The sequence below is a fragment of the Megalobrama amblycephala genome, linkage group LG9, assembly GCF_018812025.1.
Source record: "Megalobrama amblycephala isolate DHTTF-2021 linkage group LG9, ASM1881202v1, whole genome shotgun sequence".
In the NCBI taxonomy this organism is placed as follows: Eukaryota; Metazoa; Chordata; class Actinopteri; order Cypriniformes; family Xenocyprididae; genus Megalobrama; species Megalobrama amblycephala.
Genome location: NC_063052.1, coordinates 43,829,485 through 43,851,425, shown reverse-complemented (window position 1 = coordinate 43,851,425; position 21,941 = coordinate 43,829,485). Strand labels below are relative to the sequence as shown.

At 41.1% G+C, this 21,941-nt stretch overlaps 3 protein-coding genes and 1 non-coding gene across 4 annotated transcripts; 1 reads left to right on the top strand and 3 right to left on the bottom strand.

Moving 5' to 3' along the window:
• Nucleotides 1-3,533: 3,533 nt before the first annotated feature.
• dnajc8 (DnaJ (Hsp40) homolog, subfamily C, member 8) lies at nucleotides 3,534-6,651 on the bottom strand. The gene is made up of 9 exons (XM_048203474.1): nucleotides 6,500-6,651; nucleotides 5,742-5,843; nucleotides 5,602-5,658; nucleotides 5,242-5,308; nucleotides 5,030-5,124; nucleotides 4,875-4,946; nucleotides 4,276-4,367; nucleotides 4,027-4,102; nucleotides 3,534-3,954 (listed from the first exon to the last, which is right to left on the bottom strand). Exons 1-9 carry the CDS (start codon nucleotides 6,548-6,550, stop codon nucleotides 3,832-3,834), a joined length of 735 nt encoding a protein of 244 aa, XP_048059431.1. The 5' UTR covers nucleotides 6,551-6,651; the 3' UTR covers nucleotides 3,534-3,831.
• A 1,457-nt stretch (nucleotides 6,652-8,108) lies between these two features.
• On the bottom strand, nucleotides 8,109-17,427 carry LOC125276284 (heterogeneous nuclear ribonucleoprotein R-like). The gene is given in 12 exon segments (XM_048203785.1): nucleotides 8,109-9,087; nucleotides 9,090-9,452; nucleotides 10,948-11,011; nucleotides 11,501-11,650; nucleotides 13,657-13,862; nucleotides 13,943-14,078; nucleotides 15,274-15,450; nucleotides 15,536-15,649; nucleotides 15,722-15,829; nucleotides 15,903-16,021; nucleotides 16,246-16,403; nucleotides 17,204-17,427. Coding segments are annotated over 11 exon segments (1,881 nt in total). The 5' UTR covers nucleotides 16,400-16,403; nucleotides 17,204-17,427; the 3' UTR covers nucleotides 8,109-8,797.
• A 699-nt stretch (nucleotides 17,428-18,126) lies between these two features.
• trnaw-cca lies at nucleotides 18,127-18,198 on the top strand. The gene has a single exon. It is a non-coding gene; the product is annotated as a tRNA-Trp (tRNA).
• Nucleotides 18,199-18,643: 445 nt separating this feature from the next.
• atp5if1a (ATP synthase inhibitory factor subunit 1a) lies at nucleotides 18,644-20,806 on the bottom strand. Its single transcript, XM_048203469.1, has 3 exons — nucleotides 20,618-20,806; nucleotides 19,116-19,228; nucleotides 18,644-18,948 (listed from the first exon to the last, which is right to left on the bottom strand). The coding sequence occupies exons 1-3, from the start codon at nucleotides 20,687-20,689 to the stop codon at nucleotides 18,807-18,809; spliced, it is 327 nt and encodes a 108-aa protein (XP_048059426.1). The 5' UTR covers nucleotides 20,690-20,806; the 3' UTR covers nucleotides 18,644-18,806.
• Between the last annotated feature and the right edge of the window lie 1,135 nt (nucleotides 20,807-21,941).

The window sequence follows — 21,941 nt, the reverse complement described above, 5'->3', positions numbered from 1 at the left end:
TGTGTGTGTATGTGTGTGTGTGTGTGTGTGTGTGTGTGTGTGTGTGTGTGAGCAGGTCAGACTCTGCAGCTGTCAGTGTTTTCTACAGTAAGTCATGTGTCAGTAGTGAGGTATGGACTAAGTCTTTAGGAATAAGAGGTCATGTGACCCTGAACGAGCCTGATTTGGCTGTGAATCTCTGATCTTTGCCTTCACTTTACTCTGCAAAAATACACCAAATGAACAAAAGCATGTGGACTCAGACTTTTTTCAGAATTTTCACTTGCAACAACCAATCATATTTTCATTAATACTATTGAGGAGCATTTAATGCTCTTAATTGTCCTGATCGCTCAAACGTGTTTGAGTCGCTGCAGCACTGATAAATGTGCTAGGCAACCCTTTAAATACTGTAAATCTCATGTAAATCTGCAGGATCACTCATGTCGCCAGAAGTGATAAACCGCTGAAGCTGGAGAGAGACTCTTCACTCCTGAATCACTCGTCTCTGCTCCAGAACGACAGTGACCTCGTGCTGATGGAGAAGATCTAGACTGACCCATCTGAACCCCTGAGATGAATGTGACTATTGTCCCATCAGATTGTGTTTAGTGATAAAATTGTCTGCAGAAGTGACCTAAATCTGACAAACGCTCCCTCTGGGAATGTCCTCATCTGAAAGATGATTCATAAAGTCAAAGATGTTTCCTCGTCTGCAGTCAGTTTTTTACATTAATTCAGTCTTTCAGTCCATACGAGGTTCACGTCTCTGTCAGTCACCTGACAAAAATGTATTCTAAAAATATTTTACTAACATTCCCATTACGTTATGAAAACGTTATTTCTGAATGTTCTCTAAATGTTCAAAGCATCCAGTTTTTAAATGTTTTAAAAACGTTTTTTCTTGGTTATGTGAACGTTGAGGGAATGTTCCATTGTATCATTCTTCAAACATTATGGGAACGTTACTTTTGAATGTTCTCTGAAACAAGTAGTAACATTTCAAAAACGTTCACAAGCTTTTGTTTACTGGTTCTGTTCGTAAGCGTCAGTAAACACAAGCTTCAGTCTTTCGTCTGTGGGACGAGATGTTCTCTGGACCAGATGAAGCTGTTATCAATATTCTGCTCTGTTTAGGAGGATTTACATCTATTTAAATGTTGTCATTTATGGGTTTGATCACCATGGTAACAATCTGATCAGGCATAGTTTATCTTCATAAAGCACAAAACGATAAATGTATTGAATGTTTCACGAGAAACACGCATCAGGGAGAAGAATGAGTGAAGCTTCTTCAGATGCTTCATGTTTATGTTTGTTTATCATTTTTTTCAGTTAATTTCTCAAGAGTCTTCATTTGAATTCATGGATAAGTAGACAGTTTTCAGTCGACGATAACATCGCTGTTCAGGACTGCAAACTCCAGCCGGTTCCTTCACACTGAGGCACAGAGTCATTTCCAGACCCTCCTGCTCTCTGCTGTAAGAGCGGCTGAACTGCACGTGATCGACTGCGACCAGCAGTCTTCTTCTTCTTCTCTGCTATCAGACTTATCGTAAATATGAGTTTCTTAGTCGGAAATTTCTAGTCTTAGTTTCCTAGTTGGAGTTTCTAAGTCAGAGTTTCCTAGTCGCCCTCTCGAGTCGTATTTACTACTGGGAAACTGAGATCATTTCTGTGTTCTCCATGATTCCTTTTTCAACAAAGCACTTGAACACGATGAGCACGTAATCACAGAAGTGGGAAGCAGGAAATTTCCGATAGAAGGCAGCAAGAATAGCAGTCGTTCTGCCCTCCGCCATTTAAAGTTCAGCCCAACTCAGAAACTCAGGTATCATAATTATCTCTGAGTTTCCCAGTAGTAAATACAACTCGAGATTCCCAACCAGGAAACTCTGACTAGGAGTTTCCGACTAGGAAACTTGTATTTATGATAATTTCAATGGCTCTTGAAGGCAGCAGCATAATCTAGTTTATATTTTAAACTTGCCATTGTGTCCTTTAAATATCGTTGGTTCCTGAGACCAATTGCTTTTAAAGTTCCTCATTTGTGTCACCAGATAAAAGCGACTCCTGAATAAATAAACGTAAACATACAGGGCTCCTGCAAATCTTATTGGTTGACAAACCTGTCTCAAACTCAAACCACTGTTCACACTGATTCATCAATCAGTGTTTGAACGCGTCACAATATTTATTCTAATCAGGATCAATGACTGATTAATATTTATTCTCTGCACATTAAACTGACATGAGGAAGTTATACTGTTTTAATATATGTCATTATGATTAATGCTATTAGAATTATCGTAAATATGAATTTCCTAGTTGGAAATTTCTAGTCAGAATTGGACATGAACACCCTCTCAAGTCGCATTTACTACTGGGAAACTCAAAGATAATTTTGGTAGCTGAGTTTCTGAGATGGGCATGCCATAAACTGAACATGGCAGAGAGGAGAATGATCGCCGTCTTGTCATTAAACTACATAATTACATGATGAATTTATATGAATTTACAATATTAACAAGACTTGAGCGTCTATGTCCAATTTCCCACTAGGAAACTCCTATTTTCGATCAGTCCGAAAGCAGCATAATTTAGTTTCTTTTTAAAGAAACAGTATATGTGTAAGAACAGTTTGTGTTGACAGCTGTAGTAAAACACACACACACATATAAAGATACGAGACAGACGTGGATTTGTTCTTTAAGTCACTGAGCCAGAGATAATCGATCAGTTCACTCTCGACCAATGACCTGCAGGACTGGAGAGGCTCAACACTGCTTTCATCAGCAGAGCAACAATAGTCTCTTTGTCTTTCATTTGTGATGTTGAATTGCAGCAAACTTGATTTGTCCCAGACTGAAGCTCATCAGTTTCATTTTAGCGCCACCTGCAGGACGAACAGCGTCATTATGTGATCGAGTCCAGCTCTATTTGACGAAGAGCACACTGCCTTCACGTGCTGTCGGAACTACACTTCTGAAGTCGTGATTACAAGCTTGTTTATAAAAACATACAATATTCATAAATGTAAATATGCACTCCTTCAATAAGGCGATGAAGTTGTTGTGGAAAAACCAGTAGTCGTTCACCCCTCCATGTTTAATAGCATGCCCAACTCGGAAACTCGAGGTATCAAATATATCAACGAGTTTCCTAAGAAACTCCGACTAGGAATTTCCAACTAGAAAAATTACAACTAGGAATTTCTGTAATTTTTAACCAGGAAACCCAGCAGTAAATATGACTTGAGAGGGTGTTCATTTCCAATATCTGACTCTAACTCATATTTACAATAATTCCGACAGACTCAATAATTCAGCAACTTTGGATTCTAACTTATTTTGCAGATATTTGTTCATGCTGATTAAAACTATCTGCACAAACTCATTTTTGTTCAAATATAACAGACAGTCTGAGGTGCTGTCCATCACCATACTATTTTTTATTTATTTGTGTTTTTTGGGGTATAGGGTCACCCTAACCCTAGTTATATAATACCCCCCCACCAACACCCCAAAAAAAAGTACAGATTGTGAAGCACCAACTCTAGATTCATCCATTTAATATTAAAATTCTTCCGCTCACAAACAAACAAACAGCTGAATAATAGAAACCTCATACAGTCGGACAAAAACAATGGTTTAATTGTTTACAATATAAAAACTACAACTAAACATCTACAAACAAATGTTTATTTGCAGAAGAAAAACACCATGTCAGGAATAAAACAAGAAGAAAAACTGTCAATGTTTGTTTGTCTCTATACACGACATGAAGCTCGACGCAAACAATCACAATTCCTCACGGATATGTACAGAACGAGCGTCACGCGACGTCCGTCTTTCACTCGCGCTGCTCCATCTTCACTTTGGGCGGCTTCAGGAAGGTCCGGTTCTTCTTCTCTTTCTTAGTCTTGCCTTTGGCCTGGAAGTTCCTCCAGCTGTCCACGCGGCCGTCGCGCGTCTCCTGAGGAGAGAAAACACACGATGAAACACGGAGCTTCACGCACACGTCTGACGAATCGCTGAGCTGCCGAACCTCAAAGTTCTTCTGCCACTCTCGCTCTCTCTTGGCTCGCTCCTGCGTCTCGATCTCTTCTTCTCTTTGTCTCTTCCTGCAATCAAAGATGTGTGCGGTATTTTACTGATTTAGCGGCACCGACACTATCAGACGAGAACAAAACTGATCTGAATAATGACTGTCTTCTGTAGAGCTGCTGTACAGCTCAAATTCAGCCTCTCGCTCTCATATTTGATGAAGTTTGCAGTGTGTGTGTGTGTGTTTTACCGTTCATGCATGTCTTTTGCTTCTCGCTCTTTTCTCTTGATCTCCAGCTCGGCGAAGAGTTTCATGGTCTGTTTATAAACCGCCTGCCTGAACTACAGACACACAAACTCAATGTTAACAGCTCAACGCTGCACAGGAAACATGAAAGCTGTGAAAAACATCTGGTTATATTTCACACCGAGTTTGACTCAATTAAATAAAGCCTGTTTCGCATCATGAAGTCGAGATGAAACAAGCAGATCTTCTGGATTGTGACACTCATCTGAGTCTAACAGATTATAGAAAGAATGTTCTGTGTTCTGGCTGTTGATTGGCTGATGCGATGTGGGCGTGGCTCTCAACAGTGTATGCAGATGAGTGTGAGCTGCAGGGCGGAGCTTAAACCTCACTCACTGATTGGATAATCCTGCATACGTCACCAGAGACTGACGCTTCACTGCAAGATCTGATTCAACATTAATCTGAATTTGAGTGTAAATGTGTTCAGCTGTCATAAAAATATGAGTCACATGATTCCTTCATCAGAACATCTTTATGATCAGATCCTGACATGTTATGGACTAAAACAAGCAGAAGAAAGCGTTCAGGTGTGTCCGTACCGCCTCCGGGTCGTCCTCCTCCACATCGATGGGCTTCCCGTCCTTCTTCAGCTGCTTCTTCTTCTGGCTCATCTGACACATGAAACACACACGTGAACACTGAGGCGTGACGTCACTGTGCGACTGAGAGCATCACGTGATCACGTGCGTCTCACCATGTGCTCCACGTACTCCTTCCCCGCGTGGATCACGTCCAGCGCTTTCTTCTTCTGGTCCGGTTCCAGCAGCATCTTATAGGCCTTATCAACGGCTGAACACACACACACACACACACACACACACACACACACACGCGCACACACACTCGACGTTAAACACACAGGAGACTCCGGTCATCATCACAAACATCATGTCTGCTGTGGTTTACCTTCAAACGCCTGCTGGGCTCGATCCACATCATCCTGGTTCTTGTCTGGATGGACGAGGATGGACAGCTGAGGACAGACGGACAGTGAGACTCTGAGGACACACACACTGAGCGTTCTTAAAGGGACAGTTCACCCAAAAATGAAAATTCTATCATCATTTACTCACCCTCAAGTTGTTACAAATCTTCCAAATATCTTTCATTGTGTTCAACAGAACAAAGAAATTTATACAAATTTGTAACAACCTGAGGGTGAGTAAATGATGATAGAATTTTCATTTTTGGGTGAACTGTCCCTTTAACCCAATGATGAGCCAACAGTGTGTGTGTGTGTGTGCGTGTGTGTGTGAGAAGGTCTACCTGTCGAAAGCGTTTCTTCAGCTCCTCGTCTGTGGCCTCGGGGTCGATCTGAAGCACCTGCACAGATAAAACACACATCAATCCCATGATGCTCGTCTGTGATGCAGCGACTGGACGTGAAGAGCGTCAGACGGACTCGCCTCAAACGGGTTGAGATTGAAGTATGAAGCTCCGGGTCGCAGTAACCGGTCGATCTGCTGTTTGGAGGTCAAAACCGAGTCGCGCTTCTCGATCTGCTTCACCTGCCGAACGAGACGCAATCACATGACACATCACATGACACCACAGTTTCTTTGAAAGAGTCTCTTCTGCTCATCAAAGCTGTGTTTATTTGATCAAAGACAGTGAAATATTATTCCAGTGTAAATCAGCTGTTTTCTATGTGAATATATAGTGAAAGTGTAATTTATTCCTCTGAATTTTCAGCATCATTACTCCAGTGTCACATGATCCTTCAGAAATCATTCTAATATGATGATTTGCTGCTCAAGAAACTCTTTTGTTGCAGTTGTGTTTTTTCACTGTGGGTTTATTCATTGACTGTCACTACAGTAAAGTAAAAACACGCATTCATTACTGTGATGATGAGGTAAATGTGATTAACTGCCAGGAAAATAATAAAAACAGCCTTTATTAAGCACACAATCAGTACACACAGAAGCAGAAGGTAATGAGTGAGATTTGAATGGTTACAGTAATGTTCATTAGGGCTCATGATCGTCATTAATCAGCGGGTGTTGTGAATGATGGTGTTGTCTAGATAGGGAGCTCTGTGGTTTGACACACAGCCCGTGTGTGTTCGTGTGTGTGTGTGACTCGCCGCTTCTCATCTGTGTGTGTTCACTCGGTTTTGTTCATGAATGTGTGTGTAATGTGTGTTTTGTTCTTTCAGGCTCACCTCTGTGTAAAAGGTCTGAAACGCATCTTCGCCGCTACCGCCCGCCGCCATCTTGCTGCTGTGACGCCGGCGGATATCACGTCACTTCACAAAATAAAAGTCCTCGGCCCGCATGGCAAATACTGACGATAATATATTAAATTCTCACTCATTCAGTTCTAGAAACACAGGTCATATTTGAATCAATATTAATATAATATGAATATTTTAAAAGTAGAATGAGTAAACATGAAATCTGTGTAGTCTGAGTGAATGAAGCCCAGAAACAAGAATCATTTGAAACAAAGTCATTTTCTGAGGGAGAATTCAAGAATCATTGGACTGTAAAATCAAATCTCCGAATCTCTGCTAGTCAACACTAGTGTATGGCAAGCCAGCTACATTTTCTTAAAATTCTTGAGATTAGGATTTACATTTCCACTAGTACAAACACAACTGATATCAACAATGGCTCACAGAAATAGAGTTCTTGATAGCAATAATTACATTTCTACTAGTAAAAAGTATTATTTTTGATAACTGTAACTGCATTTTTCACTAGTAGAGATTGGCAATGCCATGTATTAGCTTTGTAAGCCGATTTGACTTTTAATAATTTTAATAACTAGTTAAAATGCTAATTCTGAATATCAGAAAATGGAATTTCGTCTGTTCAGATGTGAATGTGCCTAAACTCAAACAAACACGACTGAAGACTCTCATATGAACTGACCATCTGCACTGAACGTTCTTAAGAACTTCCGCAATAATATAAACCAGCTGGAAAACTTCCGGTGAAATGTCACTCGTTGGTGTGTCGGTATCTTCAGTGTCCTGAGGCAGCTTAAACAGCATCAATGGTGTAATATTTAGTTTATAATTAGGATATAGTCACTTAAATAAGTCAAGCCTACCATTAATTTAGTTATTCAAACATAAAAACATTGTTCCTCCTCAGCAAAATTCAATTTGACCATCAGTTTTCAAAGACTGATTGTGCACTTTAGATTCACTGAATAAAATGTGCTGAAATCATTGATCTTGTGCTGCACTGACAGCTTCAGTGATTATAGAGCGGCGCTCGCTTCATTCAAGAAATGTTATTGTTTTTCATGAGATTGTGTGAGTACTTCATACTTCACCTTGACAAAATATATCTTTAAACCTAGTGATTTCATGTTTAAAAACTGAGTGAAAACTATTACAGGAAATGGCCAATAATGAGCCAATAAATGGTCATCTGACGCCATCTGATGATTAATTTTTAAATTAGTGTTTTCAATCAAATGTTGGATTTCTTAAAATGTTCAGCTTTACAAATGGGGTGGATGAACGAATAATGTTTGAAAAATTACATTTGAAGTGCTGGAGAAACGTTGCGTGTGCGTTTCTTATTCAGACTTCATCTTTACTGCGATCAATTGGTTGATGGGAAATTAGGCAAGTGTGAGAACTGCATTAAAATATAAATACAAGATCAAAAAGGCAACCATTGATGGGTTAGTGTCGACGTACAGCGAGTTCAGAATGACAGCTAACAGTTCGAGCTGTGCACGTGATCAACTGAAGCGTTCGGTCACTCGTCATCATCATCATCATCACACAGAACGGAAAGTTCCCGGAACCAGTGGAAGTTGCTCGATTGAGTTTTATTGAAACTGAACAAACAAAAAATAAAAGTTATAAATACAAACATCAGACCAGCCGGCCGTAGCTCTTAAGGTAAGCCAGACCAAAACCCTCACCAGCAAATCCCAAATGGAAAAAAACATCTGAAGTTATAATATCAGTATATCAGTTTTTAAAAAACACAATTCAACTACTTCTAGAAATGCTAAACAGACACTTAAACAGCAAATCCTGCTACAAAACTCTTTTTTTTCCTTCTCGTGGATTCTTTTCTCCACTTCTGCAAAAAACAAAGGAAAAGAAAACAAAACGCTGAAACGAAGCTCTAGTCAACAGCCATTATTTACAAGCGAGTCCCTAAGCCACTAGTACTGAGAGAAAGAGAAAGAGACGAGGAGAACGGAGGACTGTGGGAAGGACAACACATCTTTCTGGAAGGCCATTTCATGATTTGAACGTCCTCTCACACGGAAGTATCAGTGTCTTCTTTTAAAATGTTCATCGTGGACTTTAAAACAAGGAGGATGTAGGGATAAAAGTGGTCTGTTTCAGAGCCGTGCGGCTCTTCAGGGCCACGGACAGAATCTACGGGGCTATTGGAGGATAGAAAAGTCAAACAAACACTGCTGGCCAATCACGATCTTGTTTCTCAGGAAGAGGGCGGGTGGGTGTCAGGTGGCGCAGGCGCTCCTACTTCCACTGCTGGCCGTAGGAATCCTGGGAGAACTCGAGCGTGTCGTTGCTGTAACCGTAGCTGGAGGCGTAGTCGGAGCCCTGCTGCAGGGGCTGCTGGGCGATGGGCTGCGAGCCCCAGTTTTGCTGGTTGGCGGTCTGGCGGCGTTTGGAGTCCGGCTGGTTGAACACGTCGGCCTTCCTCTTCCCGCCCACATTGCCGCCGCGGTTCCCTCGAGCGCCTCGGGTGCCGCGGCCCCTGGGAGGCTGGAAGGGCCCGCCCCGCCCTCCGCGGCCGCCACGCCCCGCCCCATGGGAGCCCCGCCCCTCGGAGGATACCCGCCCCTGCCGCGGGTGGGCGGCGCCGCGCGGGCTCTGGGAGGAGGCGGAGCTCCGCGGCTGCCACGACTGCCCCGCCCCCTCATGGTGTAGCCGTCGTCGTAGCCGTAATAGGGGTCGTCGTAGCCGCCCCGGTAGTCGTGGTAATCGTAACCGTAGTAGTCGTCGTAGTACTCCTCGTAACCGTAGTAATCGGGCGGGTAAGCGTAACCGCCTCGGCCGCCACGCCCGCGGCCGCGCCCCGGAGGAGGCATGCGAGGAGGAGGGTAATAGTAGTAGTCGTCATACCTGCACAGGAGGAAACGGAGACACAGCAGGGCGTTTGTACCATATTCTCAAGACAAATTCTACCCATAAACCTCCTTTAGGGACGTCCTCATTTGTAAAAACAGTATAAAAATAAAGTTTAGGAAACACTTTACTAACGCATTAGCTAACTTGAGCAATAAGTAATGCATTTTTTACAACTTTTATTAATAAAAGCTAATAAAAATACAATTGTTCATGTTAGTTCACAGTGCATTAATGTTAATGTATTAGTAAATGCTGAAAATAACACTAACAAAGAATATTAAGTGCTTTACAAGTGTCATTCATTGTTAGTTAAGCTAACTTTTCTGTCAGGGTGCATCACATTAGCTCACTTTCTGTGAAATTTTGCAGGCAATAAAGGTCTATTATATAATATAATAGCGTATGAATCACTGCTGACACAGACGGCACTTTCAAACCCAGCAGGTTTCTGTTGTTCAGAGCGGTGAATTCACGCGACCAGCCGAACCACGTGAAATCCCCGTGGGCAAAATCTTTTGTCCTTAAATAAAATTCCCAATAGCATGGATTCTTAATGAAATGAGCGGATTTTGCCTGCAAAAAATCTGGCCGCACCTTGTAGTAAGAACAACCAGCTGTACGAACAACAGAAGCCTGTGTGTGTGTGTGTGTGTGTGTGTGTGTCTGTGTGTGAGTGTGTCTGTGTGTGAGTGTGTCTGTGTGTGTGTGTGTGTGTGTGTGTGTGTCTGTGTGTGTGTGTGTGTGTGTGTGTGTGTCTGTGTGTGTGTGTGTGTGTGTGTGTGTGTGTGTGTCTGTGTGTGTGTGTGTGTGTGTGTGTGTGTGTGTGTCTGTGTGTGTGTGTGTGTGTGTGTGTGTGTGTCTGTGTGTGTGTGTGTGTGTGTCTGTGTGTGTGTGTCTGTGTGTGTGTGTGTGTCTGTGTGTGAGTGTGTCTGTGTGTGTGTGTGTGTCTGTGTGTGTGTGTGTCTGTGTCTGTGTGTGTGTGTGTGTCTGTGTCTGTGTGTGTGTGTGTGTGTGTGTGTGTGTGTGTGTGTGTGTGTGTGTGTGTGAGTGTGTGTCTGTGTGTGTGTGTGTGTGTGAGTGTGTGTCTGTGTGTGTGTGTGTCTGTGTCTGTGTCTGTGTGTGTGTGTCTGTGTCTGTGTGTGTGAGTGTGTGTCTGTGTGTGTGTGTGTGTGTGTGTCTGTGTCTGTGTCTGTGTGTGTGTGAGTGTGTGTCTGTGTGTGTGTGTGTGTGTGTGTCTGTGTCTGTGTGTGTGTGTCTGTGTGTGTGTGTGTCTGTGTGTGTGTGTGTGTGTGAGTGTGTGTCTGTGTGTGTGTGTGTCTGTGTCTGTGTGTGAGTGTGTGTCTGTGTCTGTGTCTGTGTGTGTGTGTGTGAGTGTGTGTCTGTGTCTGTGTCTGTGTCTGTGTCTGTGTGTGTGTCTGTGTCTGTGTGTGTGTGTGTCTGTGTGTGTCTGTGTGTGTGTGATGTGTGTCTGTGAGGTGTGTCTTCGTGTCTGTGTCAGTGTGTGTCTGTGTGTGTGTGTGTGTGTGTGTCTGTGTGTGTGTCGATGTGTGTCTCGATCTCCTCGCCGCCCAGTTCTTTCCCGTTCATCTCCTGCATCGCCTGCAAACAAACACATGACCGAGAACACCTCAAGCAAACAATCTCATTTTCTCAACTTGTACAGAAAAGACAGAAATGATAAGTTACAGCATTCAGAGTTAACCACAGCTCAGCCTCTGTGCCAATGTCATCAACGAAATCAAACAATATTTTACATTTACTGTATGTTTAATTTTTTAGACAAATCTCAAATTTGTGAGAAATAAATTTATTAAATGTTTCTCCCTTGTTTATAATTTTGAATTAAGAATTTTGACTGAATCTATAACCCTGTTACTCATTTCGGCATAATTTTATTTATTTATTTTTGTTTACTTATTAGCCATTTGCAGAAATAATGAAATCAATACTTGAAACTGTATTCATTCATGTCATGTTTTGGTAACAGATCTGCATGTACAATGTATGATTAAAGGTAATATATGTATTATGGTGTTCAACACATTTCCATTACTGTGATGAATGAAAACACCGGTTCAGGTGCTGTACCTTGACGGCAGCGTCTCGCTCCTCAAAGTGAACGAAGGCGTAGTCTTTGAGCTTCTTGACGCGCTCCAGTTTGCCAAACTGAGAGAAGGTCTTCTCCAGCAGCTCCTCTGTGACCGGCGTGGCCAGCTTACGCACAAACAGCACCTTGACCTGATGGGACAGACGATCATTAGACGAGGCGCTTCGGTTTCCTGCATTCAGACGCTCATGTGATATTATACTAACCATTTAAAACAAAGTCCCATTAGTGAACATGAGTTAATGAAAACAACTGTTCATTCCATGATTCAGGACTCTGTGTGAGTGAACACTACAGACTAGAGATTATGGCTGGGTTCACAATTACTATTCACATGCTTTCGATTCGATTCAATTACGATTTGATTCGATTATTTTGGATGTAGTATTTCAGTTTCAGCACATGGCAAATTTTCTAGAGGAACAAAATCTCTCAACTAAAGCTGTAAACTACACATGAGAGTCAGCTGATGCTACTGTAATAATACTGAAGGTTAAATTAACTTATTTATATACAAACACTCAATGTTACACTCAATGTTTTTATTATAAAGTTAAGAATTACATAATCATATTTCTATTCCAATTTGTTTGTTTTTTTTAAATATAAACATTTAAATCGCGGCTGTCAGAACTGATTTATTCAAACATGCATTAAATATTGAAGAACATTAAAGATTATAATGAATATGTAACGGTGCATAGCTATATTTATCTTTCTAGAGTTCACTTTTCTAGCTGACTAATGAGTTTATGGTCACTGAATATGTTTTTCTGAGGTAAATGTGACGTCACGTGACATTGAAGCTGTTTTACTGACGTCTTTCCGAGGTTGAAGCACTGATTGAGCGATTACACGAGACATGATACGGATTTCAGTAAGTTGTACTGTATATTTTAACATACCTTCAGATGTTCATGTTTATTTCGCTGTAACTGGTATTAAAGCGGAGGAGAGGATGATCACATGCTTCTCTTTAACTGAGGTGCTAAAGCGATCTGTCACGCCACATTAAACAGCGCCAAAACGGTATTTATTTTTTGAATCTCATAATAAGATGGACGACATTTGAAATCTGAGACTTTGCTTCATATCAAAAGTAACAAAGATTATTGTGATTTATTGGATGGGAGGAGCTACATATTCTGCTCATTCATCAACTGAAAACAGACTAGATTTAAGAATCGATACCGGTTCATAAAAATGAGAATCGATTAAAATCGGGAAATCAATATTTTTTACCCAGCCCTACTAGAGATTATAGCTGGGTTGAAAATATTGAATCGATTCTCATTCTGATGAACTGATATTGATTCTTAAAATCCCAAGATTGATCTTTTAGTGCTGTTTTCAGTCGATGCGTGAACAAAACTTCACTAAACATTATTTGTAGCTCCTGCCATCTAATAATCACAATAATCTTTGTGATACTTTTGATATGAAACAAAGTCTCAGCTTTCAAATTCTGTCGGTTTCATCACTAAATTCAGTCAGTAAATTAGTTTTTGTGTCTTTAATGTGTGGTGACAGATCATGAACCGATCATCTCTTGCTCTTTAGTACTAGTTACAGCAGCAAATAAACATGAATGAACATCAGACGATACAGAACATGTGTCATGTGATCGATCAATCAGACGTCAATAAAACAGCTGGAGAACAATCATGTCACGTAACGTCACATTTACCTCAGGAAAGACGTTCAGTGAACAAACTCCATAGTTACAAAATGTTTTTATACATATATGCACTATATTACATATTCATTATAATTCTGTAATTTCTTCAGTATTTCAGGTTCAAATAAATCCGTTTATGACATCCAACGTATAAATGTTACAATTCAAAAATGTATTAAAAGTAGAAATAATTACATCTTTAAATTATTATAACATAATAATATTAACAACTAAAAAAGCCTTTTGTGCAATTTAAATGCTTGTGTACAAAACTAATCTTAGCCTGTGATAGTAATGAGACTGACAGGTCGAGTTCACAGCTTTACTTCAGAGAGACGTACTGACCCTGATACATGACTACATGAAGCGAGACTTGGAACTGAACCGTAAGCTTGTGAATCGAAGTCCAACTGTATCATGTAATCAACACGCAGCAGAGAAGCGTGTGGAGCGGCTCACCTTGGCCATGACCTCGGGGTCGGGTTCGGCGACAGGGTCGGCCCACTCCACGGTCACAGGGTTCCCCCAAACCTTCACCTTCCCGCTCATGAGCCTGCGGCGGGCCTGAGCCGCCGATTTATGATCCTCATACTCCAAAAAACAGAAGCCGCGGTTCTTCTTCTTGTCGTCCGGCTGCGTGTAGAGAATCACTTCCTGCAGACCCTCTGAAACACACACACACACACACACACATCAGCCTGGGCCACAGGACACTCGTCCACACGACAGCGCTTCAGGACCCCACCTGTGACTTTGCCGAAGTCCTCCAGGATACTCTCCCGGGTCTTGTTCTTGGGGATGGACCCAACGAACAGCCGGTTATTGGCCACAGAGATGCAGACGCCCAGATATTTCCCCGAGCGGATCTCGTAGTTATCACACTGAGGGGAAACAGAGACACTGATAGTATCATTTAATACATTTATAACCGTTGTCTTTTTAGAGCTGCTTTATATTTATATATTGGCATCATTAATTGTGTTATTTTCCTGTTATTACAGTGAAGCGGCTCTGAATCAGTCTGTACTAGGGCTGGGTATCGACAATTTTCACCATTCGATACTATTCACAATAATATTCACATGCTTTCGATTCATTTACGATATCGATTATTTTGGATGTAGTATTTCAGTTTCAGCACATGGCAAATTTTCTAGAGTAAAAAATCTCTCACTAATGCTGTAAACTACACATGAGAGTCAGCTGGTGCTACTGTAATAATACTGAAGGTTAAATTAACTTATTTATATACAAACACTTAAATTTACACTCAATGATGTTTTTATTATAAATAAACTTTAAGAATTACATAATCATATTTCTACTCCAATTCGTTTTTTTTTTTTTAAATATAAACATTTAAATCGCGGCTGTCATAACTGATTTATTCAAACATGCATTAAATATTGAAGAACATTAAAGATTATAATGAATATGTAACGGTGCATAGCTATATTTATCTTTCTAGAGTTCACTTTTCTAGCTGACTAATGAGTTTATGGTCACTGAATATGTTTTTCTGAGGTAAATGTGACGTCACGTGACACTGAAGCTGTTTTATTGAGTCTTTCCGAGGTTGAAGCACTGATTGAGCGATTACACGAGACATGATACGGATTTCAGGAAGTTGTACTGTATATTTTAACATACCTTCAGATGTTCATGTTTATTTCGCTGTAACTGGTATTAAAGCAGAGGAGAGGATGATCACATGCTTCTCTTTAACTGAGGCGCTAAAGCGATCCGTCACGCCACATTAAACAGCGCCAAAACGGTATTTATTTTTTGAATCTCATAATAAGATGGACGACATTTGAAATCTGAGACTTTGCTTCATATCAAAAGTAACAAAGATTATTGTGATTTATTGGATGGGAGGAGCTACATATTCTGCTCATTCATCAACTGAAAACAGACTAGACTAATCGATTCTTGGGATTTAAGAATCAATATCAGTTCGTAAAAATGAGAATCGATTAAAATCGAGAGATCGATATTTTTTACCCAGCCCTAGTCCGTACTGTATAAATGTTTCTAGACTCGATCACATGATCACACAGAGTGAAACACACGTACCAGTTTGACAGCTTCCTGCGCCGCTTCTTTGCTGCAGAAGGTGATGAAGGCGTATCCGCGGTTCTGCCCAGTGAGCGGATCCATCATTAACCTCAGATCCCAGATCGGACCGGCCTTCTCAAACAGAGGAACCAGCTCGTCCTCGTACAGGTCCCGCGGGATCTTACCCACAAACACCTGCGGTGACACACAAACACACGTCACCAGAAGCGCTCAGCACAGACAGAAACACAACTGCACGTGTCTGACGACGAAGCGAGACCTCGGTGCCGATGCCCGGCTGCGGGCCGGAGAACACTTCCTCTGGAGGCGGGCCGCCGTACTTCCGCTGTCCTGTAGTGACGTCCAGAGTGTACCCCGTCCTCTCCAGCAGAGCCTGAGAGTCAGAGAGAAGCTCGGATCAGATCAGAAACACTGACCGTATCTGTGATGAAGAACACCTCCTGACCTTTATCTTGGTCTCGTCGGGGCCTTTCGTCGACTCCTGCACTTTATTGCCCTGCTTCTCCCTCTGTCGGTACGTCTTCATCACGCCGCACAGGAAGGCGCTCTTGTTCTGCAAGCGATCGGAGGGCAGGTTGAGCACATGACAGCAGTATGAATGACAACAGAAGGACGGTCTGCTTCACCTGCACATGTGAGAGGTCCGACTCCTTGAACTGCTGCAGCACCGACAGCGCCCCCTCCTCATTGAACTCCCGCAGCGCGTCCAGCGCCCGCTCGTCCAGATCCGCGTACGCCACCAGACCTGAACACACACACAGCACTCGTTCACACACACCTGCCCTCAGCGTCTCAGAGCGAGTGATCATCTGCAGCATCAGGATGTGACATCAACAGTCCACTAACTAGGGCTGCGTGATTTAAAATACAACGTACCAAACATTTACCATTATATTTACTAAATCAGCCTCTGTGATTTGATAATCGCACTAAACTGATTTGGGTGCTATCAGCTCCAGACGGACTGACCGGTCTGAAAGATGTTGTCCAGGCTCTCGGCGACCTTCTGCGGCAGTCCGGCGTCCAGCAGCGTCTGGTAGTTCTCCGAGTGTGTGACCGACACGTCCATGGGCTCTTCTTCTTCTTTGGCCAGACCAGAGCTGCCATTGACCTCAGCAGCCATTACTCTGAGAGAGAGAGACAGAGAGAGAATCAGTCAATAATGTTCAGTCAATGAGAATAAACTCTACTAAACTAAACTTCTGTAGAAGTTCATGAAGGAGCAACAGAAGATCCACATTAAACATGTACAGTTTGTAAAGATCTTTTAAACAAACTGGGTTATTAAACACTGTTCTGGGTTTATCTGACAGAAGCTTGTGATGGTTGATTGTATTCGCATAATTACATAAACATCTGATCATCTCCATGTTAAAAAAACATTTATGATTTATACTGTAATTACAGCTAACCGCGCGCGCGCACACACACACACACACACACACACACACACAGCATATCTCAATACTGAACCCAGATTGATCATTAGCATATATTTACTCTGTGAATCCACTTGACTGAAACAGACAGAAACACACACACACACACACACACGTGCTCACGTTCATAAAACACACTGATAAAGCGCGCGCGCGCACACACACACACACACACACACACACACACACACACACACACACACTGATCCGCCCCCCTCGCGCATGAGGCTAGCAGCACGCGATGCTAACGCGCATGAATGTGTGCACATCTGAGCTCGTAACGGGCCGTTATTGATCTCTAGCTCACATGTGACACCCGTTACCCGTCACACCTCCCGCAGCTCGCACAATAAACCCGTTAAACCGCCAGACCGGACAGACGGAGATTCCCGCGCCGCGCGCGGCCTACAGCAGCAGCAGCGGCGCGAGACAGACACAATTCAAACCGGACAAACCCGCCAAAAACACAGCAGGCCGAGCGCACTCACCGCGATTATGTTGACCGGACGGCACGAGAGAGCTGTTGAGCGCGGTCAGTCCTCGTTCATGAACGGCAGAACTCACCGAAACACGATAAAAGCTCTTCAGATGAACCCACGAGACAGAGCGAGACGGTCCCGTCGCTCAAACAACAGCGCCACTTCCTCGCGCGGCGGACCGGCTGCGTCATGACGCACGGAACGCGGGAGCGAGGACGTAGTGGGAGGGGCAGGGAATCCGCGTTCACAACCGCATCTGACAAATTATAAAATCTGCATAATTAGATATAAAGAGTCCGAGAAAATATATATGATGTGCTCAGTCAAGCGACTCAAGAGAAACGAAAAAATAATTAAATTGGATAAACGAGTAGATGAATGTAGAGAATTTAAGACCCTTCAGTCAAGTTTTCTCTGGTATTTTTTTTTAACATATTCATATCTCCAATAAGGTTCAATAACATAAATAAATTTGTAAATAAATAAGACATAAATAAATAAATAAAGCATTACAGTCTGGTACTTTTAGGCAATTATTTTTTATATAAATCTGAGGGATGTAATTAGTTGATTTCAAGAAGAAATATCGGAAGCACAATGGAGATTTAAACCATTTTTATTTGATTTTATTTAATGAAGTTGGAAACATTCAAGAGATAATTGATCAGAGTTTTCACAATAAAAAAATAATTTCTTAGCGAACAAAGGAGTGGTTGACTGAAAATGTTATGTTACAATCAAAACAAGTGGACTGGAATAAAAGACACAACACGAGCATCTCAGAGGAATTAACAGGATCGATTTCATGAAGGATTTAGTGAACTTGTTTGCCAAGAGCGCGCATGCGTCAGCTGTGTGTGGATCCAATGACGTGTTTGTTTTGTTTCGGTTCTGCTGTCGTCATCTGGGCTCGAGCCTTAACGGACTGCAGTGACCTCGTGGCGCAACGGTAGCGCGTCTGACTCCAGATCAGAAGGTTGCGTGTTCAAATCACGTCGGGGTCAAATATTATGCTATTCATGACGAAACATTAATAAATAAAAACAAGATCTGCGGCTCTCAGGAGGATTCACACGGAAAACAACCGATCTGCGTTTCTCCTGTGAAGATATAAAATAATAAGATCACGTGATTCAATTAGGATCTCATTATTCCTAGTGTTCTAGTCCAGCTCTGTGTCAGTGTGAACATGCATGGCTCTGTGACGAACTGCTTATTTTTATTATATTATCTATTGTATGTAATTTACTTTGGATAAAAGCATAAATGTAAACAATCAATACTGTTATTGCTGAAAATCACTTATTGAATTCAGTGAGTTGTTAGAAAGACTCAGTATTGCTGAATCAGTGAAGAACTGCCCTTTAATCAATATTAGAAATGTTATTTCAGTTAAGAAAGATTTTCCTCATGTTGGACTGACGCCGTACCTTAAAATATCACACCAGCTTTCAGATAAACTCAGTTTATTTTCATATGCAAATCATTTCATACTCGTTCTACTCTGAAGACAGCGGATTTTTGCAAACATTTATTGATAAAGCACTGGTTACAGGCAGACAGAGGCTCTCTCAGGCACAGGGAGTGATGATGATGAAGATGAAGACGGGCTTCAGTCGTCGTGTTTGAGTTTTCGGATCTTGCCCTTGTGTCTGTCGATCTCTCTCTGCAGACGCTCGATCTCCTTCTTGTGATGGTCGATTTCTTCTTCATGGTGTTTCTTCAGAGCCGCCAGCTGCTCCTTCTCCTTCTGCCTGTGAATTATTATTTCACAGGTTTATTAGTGCTTTATTATTATTATTACTTACTACTGGTGCTGACACATTCAGGCTTTACCTGGTTAGGTTACTCTATTTTATTTGTTCATGTTAAGCGATCACTTTGGCATGACGTGACCACAGATAACATGATTCAAACTCACTTGAAGTAGCGCTCCTCCTCCGCCGCCTGCTTCTTACCGAACGCTCCTCCGGCCTCCCGCACCGACCCGCCGGCTCCTCCGCCTTTACCGGCTCCTGAGCCCATCTCACCCAGCTACAGACAGAGAGAGAGAGAGAGAGAGAGAGAGAGAGAGAGAGAGAGAGAGAGAGAGAGAGAGAGAGAGAGAGAGAGAGACAGATCAGATCAATACAAAGATTAATAAAAACATTCTATAGTCACAGTGATATTTCAAAGCTGCAATGAATGATTATTTTGATAGTCAGTCAATCAATCAATTATCGGATGAAAAAATACAAAAAGATTTGTATTTAAAAAAAAAAAATGTTAAAAAATATAAAATTTTAATTTGATCGATTTTACAATATCATATTAAATGCTGGATGGCTTGTGTTGATAAATGGCATGCAATTAATTTGAAAACGTATTGTATGATGGAGAAAATGCTGTATTACTGTTACTAAAAATAAAGCTGCATCTGATATGTTAGCTACTTCACAAAACAGTTTTTCTCTGAGGAATGATAAAGCATGAGACTCACAAAACATCAAGAAAATTAGATTTAAACAATAAGACTAAACGTGTTGAGCTATATAACAGCAATTAGTTTTCTGTCTATAAATATATCAAAACAGTTGTTCCCTTGTCTATTAAAACATGTAAATATTAAAGGTGTTTTCATGGTTTCTACAAAATCAAACCGGAAACCGAGGGTAACGCGGGTATGACGCGATTGACAGGCGGCTCCTCACACGTCCCGCAGCCTCGGTTAACATTGCAATTTTCTCACGATTTACAAATAGTTGCAAACAAAATATATAACACTGGCCTAGTGGTTTTTGGATATTTTACTGCAAAAATATTACATATTGCACTTTTAAGTGAATAATTAAACATTAATTTGGTTTATTTATAACTTAAATATTTGGATATTTAGCACTTAATTAAAACATATTTACATCAAAGATGATTGTGAAGGCATGTAGAGCAAGTGTGTGTATAAGATAAGCTATCAGGCTAATCGCTGTATGCTACGCTACTACATAAGATAACGAATACAGATTATAATGTAGTTGAAATAGTATTTATCATAACGTGACTTTGTAGCATTTGCAGATAAAGCTATAATTGTAAAATATCAGTAGTGTATGGAAGCTTGTTTCCGCCAACAGAATAGAAATAACTCATGATTCTGAACGCTTATGCCTCACCATTCTGACTTTTTGCGACACATGCGATTAATCGATAATCTAATGCATCGACGATTATTTCCATTGTCGAGTTTAGATGCTGCAGCCCTAAAATATTCGCCTCAAACAGAAAATGTCCATTAATTCATGAGCAATGCTGTTGCTTCAGGAGCACAGGGGTAAATGAAGATCTCTCGAGTGATTCACAGCAACATGATCAGATGAAATCTGACATTCATTCACATTCACAGACCGCAGGAATCACGTGTCCGTCTGGAGCTAAAGCCTTCAGTACCTGGTCAGATCCCATCCGCAGCGGCGAGGTGAAATACCCCCTCAAACTGCCCCTCAGCAGCAGCCGAGCCATGACCGAACTCACTGCTGATCGAACCGAACCGCAACACAATCAAACAGAATTTGTCCTTGTGCAGATCAGAACACGGAAACAAATGACCAGAGAACAAACCGGACAAATCAAGCGTTAAATCAAGACGTCAAGCGTCATCAGCGCCACCCGGCGGCCGGAGAGCAGACGCACTGCGCATGCGCAGCAACGGCCCTTTGTTTGGAGCAGCATCAGTATTAATGTATTCATATTTTATGTTGTAAAGTAAATCAATTTAACACACTAAAGGCAAAAAAAGAGATTTTTTTTACAAAAATAAATATTTATTTTTCAAGACTGGTGGATCCAAAATGGTCGATATTCATATTCATGCATTTTATCCATATTTTATGTTAATCATTTATGGCTTATGATTTATCAATATTACTTTTGATTCATATATATATATATATATATTAATCCTCATCATATTTTCAAGTATTGAAAAGTTATTTTTGTACAGTATTATAGTATTTCAAGTTTTATTGTACCCTTATGGTTATTCTTATTTTATATTTAAGAGTATGTATGCTTGTTATATTGTTCTTCAAGTGTTTCAATGTGACAGGTCATGTCGACACGTTTGTGGTCAGATATTGGACGTCTGTCAAGTACTGCAGAAGCTTTTATGTTTTCAGAATTAGTTTCTCATTTGAACTCAATGATGTACCTTTTATATCAAAATATGTCTGTTTCTATTTTCTGCTGACATGTGATAATGTAAGATCTGCAAAATTCCCTTAAGGGGGTCAAAACAACCCCTATATCTATTTTTATCTATTTTTGACATCTGATCAGTCTATGACATAATGGATAAATCCATTTGACCTTTTCTTATTAGACCAAAACATCAGTTTGAGTGGGATGTAAGTTTTCCTATGCTTATGGTATAAAATGGACCGAGTTGTTGATGCTTTAGCTTTTTCTTTGCTTTTCTTTGCTCTTCTGCTTCTTCTCTTCTATTTTATTCTGCAAATGTCTTAATTTTGTTCCTTCTTTCTGTATATCCCGAATCTTCATCTATAGATACAGTACTCTGGATTTTATTATTAACTATTAATTACTTAATGAATTTGTTTGTCTTTATAATTTTTAATGAATAAATTTGTTATTCCTTATTCACATTTGATCTCTGACATAATCGTTGCTGGACTGCCTGGATCTCATTTTCTCAAGTTTTTGCTTCAGAAACGTTCTCGACTCTGATGGAATGAAATGCACATGATGTAGCCTG